The sequence below is a fragment of the Chiloscyllium plagiosum genome, unplaced genomic scaffold (assembly GCF_037043375.1).
Source record: "Chiloscyllium plagiosum isolate Xiang-an unplaced genomic scaffold, Cpla_swu_hap1 HiC_scaffold_17, whole genome shotgun sequence".
NCBI lineage: Eukaryota > Metazoa > Chordata > Chondrichthyes > Orectolobiformes > Hemiscylliidae > Chiloscyllium > Chiloscyllium plagiosum.
In genome coordinates this window covers 16,518,060-16,533,141 of record NW_028270155.1, presented here as the reverse complement: position 1 = coordinate 16,533,141, position 15,082 = coordinate 16,518,060, and the positions used below count along the sequence as shown (strand labels likewise).

The 15,082-nt window shown below is 39.6% G+C and overlaps 1 protein-coding gene across 8 annotated transcripts in view; it reads left to right on the top strand.

The window, feature by feature from the left end:
* wwox (WW domain containing oxidoreductase) overlaps positions 1–15,082 on the top strand; it is a 948,132-nt gene that overhangs the window by 316,713 nt on the left and 616,337 nt on the right. For all 8 annotated transcript variants that reach the window (XM_087995711.1, XM_043706562.2, XM_043706566.2 and 5 more), the window contains exon 7: positions 10,631–10,816. In XM_087995711.1, the coding sequence (XP_087851837.1) occupies positions 10,631–10,816 (186 nt within the window). The remainder of the gene's footprint in view (positions 1–10,630; positions 10,817–15,082) is intronic.

Genomic DNA, 15,082 nt, shown 5'->3' with positions numbered 1-15,082 from the left:
CTGATCCAGTTAAGTTTCTGGTTCATAGAGACCCTCAGGACGATGATGGTCCGTAATTTGATGATCACATGGACTGTCAAGGAAGAGGGTTAGGCTACCTCTTGTTGGAAGTTGTCATTGCCTTTAACTATTTGAGATGGAAATATGTTGCTGGAAAAGCGCAGCAGGTCAGGCAGCATCTAGGGAACAGGAGAATCGACGTTTTGGGCATTAACCCTTCTTCAGGAACTATTTGACACTAATATTGCTGTGACTATAATCTGTACTGTTTACAATATGTACTATAACAACTCACCAAGTCTCCTTGCCATTTTCAATCTTGGACAAGCACATGTGAAGTTCTTCTCTAAGCCACAATTGCCTGCGCAATATAGTGCTACTCTTTTTAGACAATTGACTCAAAATTTGGCAACTCTCTATCAAGCAGTTCTGTGCTGTACATTCCCCGAGTGGCATAATTGATACAAAAAAAAAACATCTCAAGGACATCGAGAGATGGACAATAAATACTGGCTTTGCCATTGACACTTCTATCCTGTGAATGAACTGTAATAGTTTTCGACATTGCTTTGTTTGGCTATAATTCTGGTTTATCTGGGCTTACCTCTTTTTTTTAATGCAGAATATTATTTTCTGACATAAGCATTCTGATATTTAACCAAAAAAAAACCTGTTTGCTGTGCATTGCGACTATATTTCTAAACCAGTTTACTTGGTCTAAATTTATATTCAATGAGTGAAGTACCATATGGAGCAACTGCTGCTTCTGCCAAATACCACGCTGTCCTGATTGCACTTTGTCATTGGTCCCTGTTATATGTCCTTGCTGTTTGTTATAGCAGCAGAAAAATTTCAAAGTTTTGGAATATCCCTGTCCTGCTGAGGAGAAGAAGCTCCTTGGAACAATACAGTGTCCCTAGAGACAGTGGGAAAGGCTGCTTTGATCTTGATAATGCATTTACCAACCCTGAAGGATGGAACAAGAAAGGGGACAAGTTATTATTACTGCGTCTTATACCTCGGGCACCTTATCCCAACAGTACTGCGTGGCTGGGGTTGATTAAGCATCTCACTGTGTCACTGATTTTCTAAATCAGGACACAATGGGAGTGTGGCAGCATGTCCCCTTTGGAAAATTGTGTCAGTGGGTTGCAGCATATAAAAAGGAAGGGAAATAACCTCCTTGAAATACACAGGGAGAAGTGATAATTGAAATGCAATTAGTGAAAATGGGGATTCTCAAAACGTGCCTCTCACAGATGCTAAAGTTTGAGTCAGTCGTGAAAAAGAAACAACACTATATTGTAAAGACAACATGGGATGTGGCTTAGACAGGAACTTGCAGATCTAAAACTTAATGGTAAAATCCTTGGGCTATTTGGAGAATCTTGCTGAACCTTTAAGCAAAAGTAAAGTATTTTAACTGGATACATGTTCCAAAACGATCGATATGCAGAATTTCTTGCATAGTTCCCAACATCAGTGGATTTACTGCATCAACTGCAGACGGTGTCAAATGTGTCCAACCTGTCTATGTAAGAGACAGTGGCGAATGATAAATTAGTGCCATGTTCTGAATTGCAGCAAAAGTAGAATGTGAGTTGTCACTCATGATCTCTAATATGTCTGTCATCCACACCATCTTTAGGAGCAGGTTTGAACTGGAGGCCAGTTATTCAATCACTAGGTGAAAGTGTGTTTAAATGCAGCTTATTTCAACTTCAATTCTGAGGTACATTATAGAAAGCAGAGAGTTTACTCATGAAAAATTTAAAGATCAAAAGGGGAAGGAAATGTAAAATACCTGTAGGTTTTAGCAAAGTTTGTCATTTGGTCCTAGGTACCACTATTGCATTTGCTAGATATCGTCCTGGATTTTCAGAAAACCAGACAGTTGCTATTCCAGCAAAGAATGGGAGTTGTTGGAATTCCTCTTGTAGCAGATTTGGAAGCAATAGCTAGGTGACAGAAAATCCTGCTGGGTAATTTCGCTATGCTTGGACCCCTCTGATACTCTCCATTTTAATTGGATCATTTGGAGGATTATGATGAAGTTACTCAGGAAAAGTTGCAATTCAATACAGAGTCTAACGTAACTGTTCTCATCCATTGGACGTGGACATCGCTCACTACATCAGCATTTATTGCTCATCCATAATAGGTCATTTAAGAGTTACCTCCAATGAGTCTGGATTTGTGTATAGGCCACACCAGTTAAGGACAACAGATTTATTTTTCTGAATTGTATTGGTAATTCCTGAGCAGCATTTCCTCTAATTTCCTTTCCAACTGTGTGGGTCTTCGAGGTCTGTGCACGGAATGCTGACTTTGGAAGCAGAAACCTGTGCCGCAGACCAATTACTGTGTGTGGAATCTCAGCGCTAGTGCAGCTTAGAGGAAGCATTATTCCTGATCAACTATTTAATTGACGGCATACATATCTCACATGCTCCTATACCTCCCAATTACCACATACAGACCCCAGCCCCTGACCACAACTCCAGAAACCAGTATCTCTCCCATCTAGCCTCCAGCAACTCCACCTTGGTTCCGAACCTGCCCCCCATTGCTCCCAAGATATAAATCCACATTTCACTCCATCCTTTCCCTACTGTAGACTCAAGCTTCCATCCCTGCTCTGTCTGGACCCATTTCAGCCTTCTCCAGCTTTAGAGTTGACCTCCATCAGTCTTTTGGGAACCTAATCCCTCTCTCCTCCCCATCTGCCCCCAACCCCAGACTCACTGTTCCACTGGTGTGCACCTGACATTTCTTCATTCCTTCCCCCACCCACCATCCATCACCAGCCCACCTCTTTCACACATTTCCCTTCCCCCTTCCCCACCCTCTTGAATGGACCGAATGACAATCTGCATGAAATTGCCATTCACCATAAACCCAGTCCATCGCTTATTCGCCAAATTTACACAGCCTTGAATATACTTCTTGTTTCCTTACCGTGTTTGACTGTTCTACTGGATTCCTAAACATTAGTCACATCTGTCAAAAATAAATGATAATTTCATATCTCACATATGAATGCTTTTAATGCTACCATGACCATTCTACCATCCACTGCAAACGATTGTTTTGGGATTTGTCTGTGCACGAGTTACACAGCTTAGCATCCCTTTCAATCCTGAGGTTTACTTTTACTGAACAAGGTTTCATTGTTGCATTGTGCACCAAAGCATACTTTTGAATTAAATTAATAACTTCTCTCTGGTTGTAAGATTTTGGGTAGCAGCAGGTCAGAGCAAAGAAATGAGGCAGATAGCTTGTCTCTTCTATACTATTCCTTCCTGAGGTTTATTTTCCATATACATTAGGGCTGTTGATTAAAACGATAGGCAAAAACACAACAAAAGGTTACTTTCTCAGTCACTGCTTTGCTATGGTGGAAAATGTTGTCTTCCCCAATGCAAAGAACCAAGACCAACCTGAATCTTGATTTTTTTCCAGTACAGGTAGTGTCCACACACGTTGGACCATACAAAATGATTATAAATCTGTCCCAAACTCCAGCATTTTTCTGAACAATGACGGGTGGAGTGGGGAGCGGGGTCAAGGAATCGACCATTATCTTTTGATATATGTTGCCAGCTGTGAGCAGTATTGACAGAATATATTCCTGACAGTGTTGACAGAGCTTGTACTGAATATATATATATATATCCCTGTCGTGAAGCAAGTCACTGCTGTGATGATAGCAAATCTAAAGTCATTTTATGAGTAGAACTCAATTGTAAGTCATGTCAGTTTCTGATTTTCAAAGGTTATCAGTAATTTTCTGAACAATTCTTAAATAGTTAATGGAGAAAATACTTACAGTAGGTGACTTCCTAGGTAGGATTTATTTTTGAATTAATTGGAAGTGGGCGTTGCTGGCTGAACCGCCTTCATTGCCATCACTAATCGTCTGTCTGAGTCACATATGAGCTAGGCCAGGTAAAAATGATAGTTCCCGTCCCTAAAGGGCATTAGTGAACCAGATGGGTTTTTCCTGACAATCGATGATGGTTTCATTGTCATCATTAGACTCACCTGGGTGTGGAGGACTGTGGCGGGGAGATTAAAGCCATGAGATAGATGGATGAATATTTAGTGAACAACAAAAGAAGATTGGGCAGCAGTGGGAAGAGAAGCCATTGAAATGGATTCTGCCTTTGGCTGCAATCGCTGAGGTATGGTTTTAACCAAACGTGTGGTTCCATCCAGCTGAACAACAGCAGAGAGCTTTGTCTCTTCGGGTATTCATACCTGGCATTTTCTCATATGTCCACTATATGGCTCTTGAAATTTATTTACTGAAATTATTCTCTAGTTATTCATTGATAATGATTTTTAAACAAAATTTCTACAGTGGGTGAATGAAAAGGGCTTTCTCACAAGAGTTGAGGTCATGTGTATTATGCGAATACAGTGTTTAATTTCCTATTTTATTATATAGTTTGCTCAAGATACGGCTGTTAATCCATTTTTCACATCTGCATCTCAGATACTACATGTGTCCGATTTGATTGACAATGCTCTGAATGTTGATTGCAGTAACCATCTGCTATGGTAAATTGGCGTAGCCACATTTAGAGGTTATAGGTTATTCACCCAAATAGAACTCACACTTGATTTGTATAACTATTTTTAAACCTTGTTGTCTTGCTGATTGTCCTAACAGCAGAAAGAATTGGTAGCTCTGTGCGATCAATGACTGCTTGGGCTGAAAAAAAATTGCTTGGACCTGGATCCCATCCTTAATGAGAGATAAGAAAAGTAGAAGAAATTGATGTACTGTTTGCTAAGCAAATGCCTGAGTCAAAACTGTGATTACTCCAATAATGATGCTAATTGCCTTAGATACCTAAACCACACGGTTTGTGCACAACTTGTTTATATGACAAATGTTGCTAAGATGGGATGGAAATAAAATGCACCTAGTGCATAGATGCACGTGGAAGCTTTATTTTTTCTTCTGTTTCAGCAAAAAGGTAACATAAATCGCTGAATTAAATACTAATTATGCATCTGTCATAAATCTTTCATTTACAAGCTAAAATGTGTTGTTTTGGGGTTTTGTTAGTTCTGTTTCAAATTTTTAATGAGAAATAGAAGTAAGTTATGAAGTAAATTTTATTTAAGTTCCATATTTTGATTTTTCTAAAAATTCTGTCAATATGAGCATTTTTCTTCCAGCAATGATTGCTGAGGAACTGGCAGGGAGGAGTAGCTGAGCTTGACAGTGTGAGGGAGATGAATTAACACACAGTTGAAATCACCCAATCCCTGAAGCGTTTGGGTTAATGACTGTCTCTGCAGATATTAATTCATCTCTTTCTGTATCCTGGGTTCAATAACTCCTCCAAGACATTTTTCCCAGTGATGCTATCAGCCCCGACAATTTATATATTTTTTGGAACCAAACCAACACGAAAGCACTATTGGTTTATTTTAGTTTTGGACTAATTGGAAGTTTGAAGTTAATTAGAATTTTTTTTTGAGGATATATTGTTGGAAGTAGTTAATAATTTTTAAGTATTTGGAATATCAGCTTCACAAGCCTGTGCTGCCATTCATTTATGTCGTACCTCAGTTCCATTTATTTGTGTTTGTTCCATATCCTCTGATACCTGAACTGAACAAAGATCTATCAGGCTTGAAGTGAAGAGGCCGTGATGTAGTGGTAACGTTACTGATTTAGAAATCCAGAACTTCAGTCTAATATTCAGGGGACATGGATTTGAATCCCACCATGGGCGATGGTGAAATCTGAAGTCAATATATAAATAAAATCTGGAATAAGAAACTGTCCTAATGGAAATCTTGTAACTACTGTCAATTGTTGTAAAAACCGATCTGATTCACCTTTCAGGAAGGAAATCTGCCATCCATACTTGGACTGACCCACATGTGGCACCAGATCCACAGCAGTATTAACACTTAAATGCCCTGTGGGCAATTAGGAATGGGCAACACCCACATGCCATGAATGAATAAAAATGACCCAGCATTTTTAAAGGGCATCTGGTGGATACATGGATAAGAAGGGTTTAGAGGGATATGGGCCTATTGCTGGCAAATGGGACGAGATCAGATTGGGTTTTTTTGGTCAGCTTGGATGAGTTGGACCAAAAGGTCTGTTTCTGTGTTGTATGATTCTATAATACTTTAGAGGAGGCCCTTTCAGGTTTCCATTATCTTTAATGTCTAAGTATATTTCCCAGTTTCATTCTTAAATGGCTTAACTCTAAATTTAAGGTTAGTCTTCACATTCTAGATTGTACCACCTGAAGATATATCTAGCCTAGCAAAACTGATTGTAATTTGAAACTAACCAATTAGATTATCTCCATTCCTTTCAGGATCTTGATCAGATGCTGAGGAGTGGCAGATGGATTTTAATTCAAATAAATATGAGGTGCTGCATTTTGGAAAGGCAAATCAGAGCAGGATTTATATACTTAATGGTAAGATTCCATGGAGTGTTGCTGAACAAAGAGACCTTGGAGTGCAGGTTCATAGTTCTTTGAAACTGGAGTCACCGGTAGATAGGATAGTGAAAAACGCGTATGGTAAGCTTTCCTTTATTGGTCAGAGCATTGGGAGGTCATGTTGCGGCTGTACAGGTCTTGGTTAGGCCACTGTTGGAACATTATTTGCAATTCAGGTTTCCCTGCTATAGGAGAGATGTTGTGAAACTTGAAAATGTTCAGAAAAGGTTTACAAAGACGTTTCCAGGTATGGAGGGTTTGAGCTATAGGGAGAGGCTGTTTAAGCTGGGGCTGTTTTCCCTGGAGCATCGGAGGCTGAGGTGTGACCTTATAGAGATTTATAAAAGCATGAGGGGCATGGATAGGGTAAATAGGACAAAGTATTTTCCCCAGAATGGGGAATTCCTAAACTAGAGGTTATAGATTTAAGGTGATTGGGAAAAGATTTAAAAGGGACATAAGGGGTAACGTTTTCACGCAGTGGGTGATGAGTGTATGGAATGAGTTGCCAGAAGATGTGGTGGAAGTTGGTACAATTACAGCATTTAAAAGGCATCTGGCTGGGCGTATGAATAGGAAGGGTTTAGAGGGATATGGGCCAAATGCTGGCAAATGGGAGTAGATTTATATAGGATATCTGGTTGGCATGGATGAGTTGGACCAAAGAGTCTGTTTTTGTGCTGTATATGTCTCTATGACATGTGCCAGATCTGCTGAGTACTTCCAACATTTTCTGTTTTTATTTTAGATTTGCAGTGTCCATTGTATTTTTCTTTTTGATTAGACTATCTTTGTTGTGGTCCTATGCCCAAAACTAAATTCAATAATTGAAAACTATGTTGATTCAACTAAAGTAGTAAGTTTCTAATTCTGAATTTAAAATAATTAAAGAGAAAGCATTAACCCTTTTTGTTACATTTTGTATCTTCGCATTAGCTATTGGTGATGTGGGTAAGTGGATGCCCAATTTCAAATTAGAAGATTTTACAGTTTCCTGCATTGACATTCCATCTTATTATTGACACAGCTCACTGCGCATTGTAACCTAGGATCACCTGCAAACTACAGGGCTGTCTTCCTTCATCTATTTCGCTAATACAGGTGTTGAAAAGTGGGGGACCTGAGGAATATGACTTGTCATATCTTGTCAATCATAGAGAGCTCCTTTTGTTCCCACTCTAGTGCATGTCATCTTTCAGAAGATTGTGAGTTATGTGGAATTCTTTACAACAGAGGACTCTTGAGGCTGGGTCATTAAGCATATTCAAGGCTGAGACAGACAGTTTCCTAATCAGTAAGGGAGTCACGTTTACGGGGAAAAGGAAGGAAAATGGAATTGAGAATTATCAGCCATGATCTCACTGAATGGCAGAGCAGACTCTATAGGTCGAATGATCAACTTCTGCTCCTTTGTCTTATGTCCACCTGCTCACCTATTCTCGATACGTTCCTAACTATGGGTACCTGACATTTGGACTAATGATGAAGAAATGTCACACCTCTTTAAAAAAAAATTACCCATTCTCCTTCACTTTGCTTATCACAGAAGAATGTCACATGGCCCTTGTCAACTTTTATTTCTGTGTGTCCACTGCAGAATCAACTGCGGAGTGAACACATTCAGTAAAATTGCCCCATTGTGTTGCAAAGAATTTGAAAATTGGCTCCAAAATTGCCACTTGTGTAAAATGGGCCCAAAGGATGTTTTAGTTGAAACCTTGCATAACAGATGAGCAAAAGGAGGAAAGAGTGATGCTTGACTGGCCATCAGGTATGTGTGTTTGGAGGTCAAATAATCTATTTAGCGATTACCTTGGAAACCGAATGAATTTACATTCAACTTCATCCGAGAATTTGATTTTCAGTTGAATTTTATGTTGTCTGAAATTGAGAAAAAATACAATCTGGCTCAAAGCAAGTGTGGGTTATGATTCAGAAAGGTTAAAAGTACAAATTTGGTAAAATGAAATGATTTAATGTTTTATACTGTTATCAGCGTGCAACATGATGACAAAGTAAAAGTGAAATTTAGTGCAGCTCCACTGTTATAATGGCTGTTGGAGGGAACAGGACTGACCGTTTCCATTGATCGTTTTTAATCACTGCAGTAAATCTTTTTATGTTTTGCTGCAGTCAGATTGACAGTGACAGACTTCTGCAGAATTTGAATTGTTCAGTATAATATTAATAACAATAAAATGTGGAATTGAAGTCTTACATTTATGTCCGCAAATTAAATGCTTCATTTTGTTCTAGTTGTAAAATTAGCATTATGGAAAATATAGTACTGTTCTTATCAAATGTTCATAAATTTTTAAAGGACCCTTGGGTTGTTAGGATTTCTCAAAGATCCACATTTTGCTATTTCTTGTAGCTACTTTGTAGCAAATTGCATTAGAGCAATAATTTTATCTTAAGTGAATAAATTCAGATAAAATACTTTTTTTTGCTATGTTGTGCTTGGTTTAGTTTATAAAAATGGAGAGCATGGGTAAATTTATGCCACAACTGGGGATTTATAAAGAGGAATTGTGGAATAAATTTGTTCCATGAATACTGAGTAACAGTTATATTCATAATGATGAGATCTATTTTTTTGAGTTGTTTCTTCTCTTCCTCTCCGCCTTTCCTTCATCTCAGCTGTTTACTCACAATCCTCAAACTGCACAACGCAACCAAATTGCACAAACTGCTGAAAAATTGACCATTGATCTCACTTATTGTATTCTCCATGATGCTTGAACTCCAACTAAACCAGAAAACCCACCAAATACCACCGACCGATTCCTCATTATGAATTTGGAATGAATGCTTGTGCCCTCTGCAGGAAAAATTCAATGCTACGGATAGCTGCAACATGGTTGAAATATGACTTAAAATACTGTAAGCACATATTCGTTAATAACTTAAATTTCTGGAATAGTTGCGCCTCAATTATTTTATGTATCTCTGCATTTTAAAATTTAAGGGACAAAGAAAACAAAATTCCTGGCTACTTCTAAACATGAAAAAATGACCTAACTCATTCATCCTATTATTTAAATGTTGAAAAGATTGTTTGGAGTGACATTTAACTTTTTACAGTGAAATATCATCACTACTAAGAAAAGAAGGATGAAATGTGTGGACTTGTGCAGTGTTTAACAATATTTTGTGTATTTGTTTCATCCTCTTATGTACAGTGCAGTGGAATCCTGATTGATAGCCTCAATTATGACCTGCTAAGAAGTAAATTAATAGCTTGAAATAAAATTAAGTATAGTTTAGATGTGCAGCTCTCAAAGCAATCACATTATTTATGCCATGAGAGTTTTTTAAAAGAAACTTCAACTGCAAACTTCAGAGTTTTCTTTCAGGAAGTTATGGGTTATTTTCTGAATGTTTAAAATGTCTTGAATACTGAAAGTTGCAGAGTTACAGTAAAATTTCAATACAAAAGCAGATCGTTCTGTTCCAAAGTCTTCAACGCATTTTCCCACCCCCCCACTCTGTGCTGCTTCTACTCCGGCTATGCTGCAGTTGTCTACGGGTTTTTACCTGCAACACAGGGGTGACGAGGTGATAGGTCTTTGATTGTGACTCCCAGGCACTTTAACCCAGGCCGTTACATGTGAGAGCATTCAGTGTCGAAAGCATTCTCTGTTATAGTTGAAATTAACTTTTTAACCCCATGCTTACTTTACAATGGGAAAAACACAATGTGCCCACAGTTTGGGACATGATCCATCAGGATGTCTAGCTGTTGAGCAAGGGATTGTCAGCCCCACATTATCTCAGATTATGTTCTCTTTGTTTGAAGTTTCTGTGACATCTTTAGGTATTACATTCCATCAGTTCCACTTCAAATCTTTTGCCTTTCAGTCACAGAAATTAAATGTTTTTTTGTCACTGTGTGCTCTCAGCCTTTTTTTTTAAGAAAACTTTAGAATTAAAACCTAAAAACATCTTTTTATTTTCATTTTATATTTATCCTATCAGTGCCAGAAGTTGTAGTTAGTTTCGCAGAGAAATGCCAGCAAATGTGATCAGCCTTACTGATAGTAAAGCAGAAGTAACTCCATTGCTGTGTCTACAGCCTCATTAAAAAAGCACTCCTGCTGTCCTTCTTCAAGATTTAGAACACCTGTGTTCTGTCCTTTCTGCAGGCCTCTTCACATACTGATTTGCAATGCTGGTGTGTTTGGATCCTCATGGCAATTGACAGAAGATGGTCTAGAGACCACTTTTCAAGTGAACCACCTGGGCCACTTCTACCTGATACAGCTACTTCAAGATGTCCTACGCCGCTCAATACCTTCAAGAGTGATTATCGTATCCTCTGAATCACACAGGTTGGTGGTCATCAGTTTTTAGCACTGTACCACTTTTGTTTTCAATTCACTTAATGTCAGAACGTATGAGAAGTGATCTGAAGCTTGCCTTTTTAAGTGAACTGAGTGAACGGCTATATGGCTATTCAAGTTTTCTGTTTGAGAAACCAAATAACAGTGGCACTACCAAAAACTAGCTTACACTTTCTGGATTTCTAATTGATAAAGAGTGAGTTTATTGATTTTTAAACACAGTAACTAGTAATACGGAGCACATACACAAACATTAGAAATAGGAGTTGAGTCCAATAAAATAATAATTTTAAAAACACATGTACTGATTAGTCTCTGAAATGTTTGCAAAGAGCAGATCATAGAATCCCTACAGTGTGGAAGCAGGCCATTCAGCCCATCAAGTCAGCACCCACCGACCCTCCGAAGACCATCCCACCCAGACCCAATCCCCGTTCCAATAATCCTGGATTTTTACCATAGCTAACCCACCTTTCCTTAAACACTATGGGCAATTTAGCATGGCCAATCCACCTAATCTGCACACCTTTGGACTGTGGGAGGAAACCGGAGCACACAGAGGAAACCCATGCAGACACAAGGAGAATGTGCAAACTCCACACAGACAATCACCTGAGGGTGAAATCAAACCCAGGTCCCTGACAGATGGAGGCAGCAGTGTTAACCACTGAGCCACCATGCAGATGGTTGAATATAGCAAACATTGCCATTGAGGTAACCAGTAGCATTGAAGTTGGTAGTTGATCCTTAGTTTTTCTGCTATGTTGAGATTCCGTAGTTCTGATTCCTTTCAACCTTGATGGAATTTCTGCTTTCAGGATGATAGAAGGTCCCTTTTGTTGTTCTAATTCCTTTTGTCAAAGATTGTGTTCATCAACAATTTTGGAACATTGTAGAAACTTTCAATTCATCACCCTTGAGAGGAACATCCAATATTGATTTCACTTACTTCAAGCTGACAGACTCATTGTTCTATTGTGAGCTTCTGAGCGCAAGTTATGGAAACAATGTTTACACATTGGTCAGTGATCTGTAGTTTATGTGTAAAGCTCCCAGTTTATTTTCAACTCTGCGAGCATGAACATGTCTCTGTCTGCATCATTTTCAGCTAAAACTTCCCTTTTTGTGATCATAACATTGGTGTGTAACAGTTTCCAAAAGATTGTGCTCTGTTTATTTGTGATATGTAATTTGTAATCACAACCTGACAAATTAATTTCTTGCTGTTATCCCAGAGTGTGTTTAGGTCCATTGAAAACTGGCTGTGTGTTATACCCAAAATAAAAGATCTTGCTCCACATTCTGGTTGTAAAAGTCTAAAGCTTTACTACCCTGATCATCTCTTTGTGTTATGGAAGAAACTTCTGATTTTTTCTGATTTTTGGAATGAAATATGCTTGATAAATAAAAATGAAAGAGCTTAGAGTCTAGAGTCATAGAGATGTACAGCATGGAAACAGACCCTTTGGTCCAACCCATCCATGCCAACCAGATATCCCAACCCAATCTAGTCCCACCTGCCAGCACCCAGCCCATATCCCTCCAAACCCTTCCTATTCATATACCCATCCAAATGCCTTTTAAATGTTGCAATTGTACCAGTCTCCACCACATCCTCTGGCAGTTCATTCCATACACGTACCACCCTATGCGTGAAAAAGTTGCCCCTTGGGTCTCTCTTATATCTTTCCCCTCTCACCCTAAACCTATGCCCTCTAGTTCTGGACTCCCCGACCACAGGGAAAAGACTTTGCCTATGCCCTTCATGGTTATGTAAACCTCTATAAGGTCACTCCTTAGCCTCCAACGCTCCAGGGAAAACAGCCCCAGCCTGTTCAGCCTCTCCCTGTAGCTCAGATCTTCCAACCCTGGCAACATCCTTGTAAATCTTTTCTGAACCCTTTCATGTTTCACATCATCTTTCCGATAGGAAAGAGACCAGAATTGCACGCAATATTCCAACAGTGGTCTAACAAATGTCCTGTATAGCCGCAACATGACCTCTCAACTCCTGTACTCAATACTCTGACCAATAAAGGAAAGCATACCAAACGCCGCCTTCACTATCCTATCTACCTGCAACTATCCACTTTCAAGGAGCTATGAACCTGCACTCCAAGATCTCTTTGTTCAGCAACATTCCCTCGGACCTTACCATTAAGTGTATACATCATGCTAAGATTTGCTTTCCTAAAATGCAGCACCTTGCATTTATCTGAATTAAACTCCATCTGCCACTTCTCAGCCCATTGGCCCATCTGGTCCATCTGGTCCAGATCCTGTTGTAATCTGAGATAACCCTCTTCGCTGTCCACTGCACCTCCAATTTTGGTGTCATCTGCAAACTTACTAACTGTACCTCTTATGCTCGCATGCAAATCATTTATGTAAATGACAAAAAGTCGAGGGCCCAGCACCGATCCTTGTGGCACTTCACTGGTCACAGGCCTCCAGTCTGAAAAACAACCCTCCACCACCAGCCTCTGTCTTCTACCTTTGAGCCAGTTCTGTATCCAAATGGCTAGTTCTCCCTGTATTCCATGAGATCTAACCTTGCTAATCAATCTCCCATGGGGAACCTTGTTGAACGCCTTACTGAAGTCCATATAGATCACATCTACTGCTCTGCCCTCATCAATCTTCTTTGTTAATTCTTCAAAAAACTCAATCAAGTTTGTGAAACATGATTTCCCACGCACAAATCCATGTTGACTATCCCGAATCAGTCCTTGCCTTTCCAAATACATGTACATCTGTGCTTGATTAGTTAAGTTCTGTACCTCCTGGAGTTAGGCATTTACTGTCAATGTTTTCTATCTCTGCACTTGGTAACTCCTTCATCTGTTTCCTCAAAATCCTTAGAGGGACACTGTGACTCAGTGGTTAGCACTGCTGTCTCACAGCAGCAAAAACCCAGGTTCAATTCCATCCTCAGGTGACAGTCTGTGCGGAGTTTGTACATTCTCCCTGTGTCTGCGTGGATTTCCTCCGGATGCTCTGGCTTCCTCCCAAAGTCCAAAGATGTGCAGGTTAGATGGAATGGCCATGCTAAATTGCTCATATTGTCCAGAGATGTGCAGGCTGGTTGGATTATCCATGGGAAATGAAGGGTTACGGGATAAGTCTGGGTGGGATGCTCTTTCGAGGATCAGTGTGGACTTGATGGGCTGAGTAAACTGCTTTCACATTGTAGGGATTCTATGAAAATCAAATATCTCACTAGTTCTTCATTTTTTTTAAGAAAGGTAAAACTATTATGGACTTTTGATTAAATTACTTTACAGACACATTTCAGACAACCGATTTCGCATGAATTTCAATTTTGTAGTAAGCGTTCGCTTGCATTGCATCATTAGGCACCAAAGGATTTAGACTGTAGCTTATAATTTTCATCATTCAATTTGTTGGTTAAATCCTGCTGTGCAACACATCTCTGAGACTCGACCAGCAGCATCTTTAGCTGGGAAACTGCTTTCTCCTTCAACCTTGTAATCCCAAGACACCTTCCAGCTGATGGTTCAGAAATAACGATTGGTTACTGTGTACCATGTACTCAATGAGTTTTGAACCTTGCGATCCTTCTCCAGTCACAATCAAGAAGTCCTCTCTGCTACATTAGGCAGTCTGTTAATGGGTGACCTACTATTTCTACTCATCAATCCTAGTATCCCTGGGTCACGGCACATTTGACGGTACACTGTACATTCATCTTGAGGTAGACGTTATAATTGCCAGCCATTCTTCCAGTGCATTCTCTTCAGCTCTATGTGCTTATTGATCTTGCCTCTAGTTGGCGAGATCAGTTGTTTCTTCTTGAGCTTCTGTGAACTCCACCATGATGACCTCTTCAGTTTCACTCAGCTATTAAGTTTGTCTCTGATCTCTATGCTGTGGTGACTATTCTCAAAGGGAAAAGAAACCTATAAATCTGCTCTCCCCTCTCAGTACTGTGTTGTTGCTAAAATATCTTTATTTTAGTGAAATTTGTTGAGAAGAGATGTTTCAAAGTGCCCAACCTTGACCAGAACTGGACAGGACAACTCAGGGAGGGTTATCATTAGTTCAAATTGTGCACTTTGGCCACAAACCTGATTTCTAATACCAGTATTTTCGGTGCTATGAGTGTTGCTTGCAACCCCCCCCCCCCCCCCCCCCCCCCCGCCGCTTCTGACCAGGCTGTCCATTATTGAATTGTTCAACTACAACTTGATTAATTGAAGATATCTGGTCAACATGGCCAAATCGGACTGAAGG